Genomic DNA, 1,364 nt, shown 5'->3' with positions numbered 1-1,364 from the left:
ATGCGGACAGCAGGAAGCGGGCCGAGCACAAGACGGAGGATGGGAAGAAGGACAAGTACTTCCTCTTCTACGACGGGGAGACGGTGTCCGGGAAGGTGAGCCTGGCGCTCAAGAACCCCAACAAGCGGCTGGAGCACCAGGGCATCAAGGTCGAGTTCATCGGGCAGATTGGTGAGTGCAGGATCCACCCCACCCGGTCCCGCCCCCGTGTCCCGGTCCCCGACCCTGTCCTCCACCCGCAACCCTGACCCCGACCCCTGACCTCGCCTCTGACCCCCCCACTCCCGCTCACTAACCCCTGGTCCCTGACACGACCCCCGACCTTTGACCCTGCTCCATAACCCTTGCTTCCTAACCCCCGCCCCCATTACTTCGACTCCGTATCCCCTTTCCCCCGCCTCAGGCCGCGCAGCCTTGTTGCCCACCCGGGGTCTTACGTCGTAGCTTTAAGGTTATTGTTGGATTCTTTGGCTCTGCAATGCGAGTGCAGACAGGCATGTCTAGCCAGTGTCTGTACCATCATTCCAGGGGGTGACACCTCGCCAATACATGAAAGGTAACCAGAGCGTCCCCTGCCCCCCTGTGCCCCAGCAGTTGTGAAATGAGCTGTTCAGGGGGGACACTGGCAAGGCCTCCCTGCAGTCTGAATGAAAGGGAGTTGACAAGGTGCCGTCCCTGCCCTGCCTGGCTTCTTGTCTGTCTCTTGGCATCCCAGGACAGCAGCCCTGCTCAGATTTCTAAGAACCTTTTGTTGCTTCCATTGATAACTCTCCCTGGGCCCCTGAGCACTCTGGGCTGAGTCCACCCTTGGCTTTGGGGAAGCTGTACCCCTCTCTGGGCCTCAGCTTTCTCACCTGTAAGGCAAGGATAATAACAGAATCACCTTGTTGAGATGTGTAGGGACCAGGCTTCGTGCATAGTGTGGTGTATTTGTCTCCTGTACCTGAGAGGCTCTGTGAACTGACCTCAGGGCACTGGAGCGAGGCTGGTGAGTAAGTTCCCCGTGGTTGTGGTCGTGTGGTTTTCTCCTTCGTTGCTTTCTTGATGCTGCATGAAGTGGGTGGAACTTCGGTCGGGCTCTAAGGTCTGGCTGTACGGATGACGCACAGGATGGCCCTACAGCTGGACGGGGGTAAGAACGGCGGTGTCACTGTGCTCTGGACACCTTCCTCGTCGGTTTCACAAAGAACTTTTCTTCTTACAAACCATAGTCTCTTGGATTTGCTTCTTTTTTCCTTCTTTCTTTCCTTCCTTCCCTGCTTCCTGGGAAGAGTTTCTGGGAAGAGTTCCACAGCTTGAGAATGAAGTGGTGTATGTAATTAACCTTCCTACCCTTATGATTAATTTCTTTTTCCTGCTGATGA

At 55.9% G+C, this 1,364-nt stretch overlaps 1 protein-coding gene across 1 annotated transcript in view; it reads left to right on the top strand.

Annotated features, from left to right (window-relative positions):
- Nucleotides 1-1,364, top strand: part of VPS26B (VPS26 retromer complex component B) — a 17,127-nt gene that overhangs the window by 889 nt on the left and 14,874 nt on the right. Inside the window, exon 3 of the mRNA XM_007450403.1 lies at nt 3-171. Coding sequence (XP_007450465.1) covers nt 3-171 — 169 coding nt within the window. The remainder of the gene's footprint in view (nt 1-2; nt 172-1,364) is intronic.

This window comes from Lipotes vexillifer, unplaced genomic scaffold, assembly GCF_000442215.2.
Source record: "Lipotes vexillifer unplaced genomic scaffold, Lipotes_vexillifer_v1.1 scaffold322, whole genome shotgun sequence".
Lineage (NCBI taxonomy): Eukaryota > Metazoa > Chordata > Mammalia > Artiodactyla > Lipotidae > Lipotes > Lipotes vexillifer.
Note: the sequence above shows the minus strand (reverse complement) of the source record. Positions and strands in the feature narration are given on the sequence as shown.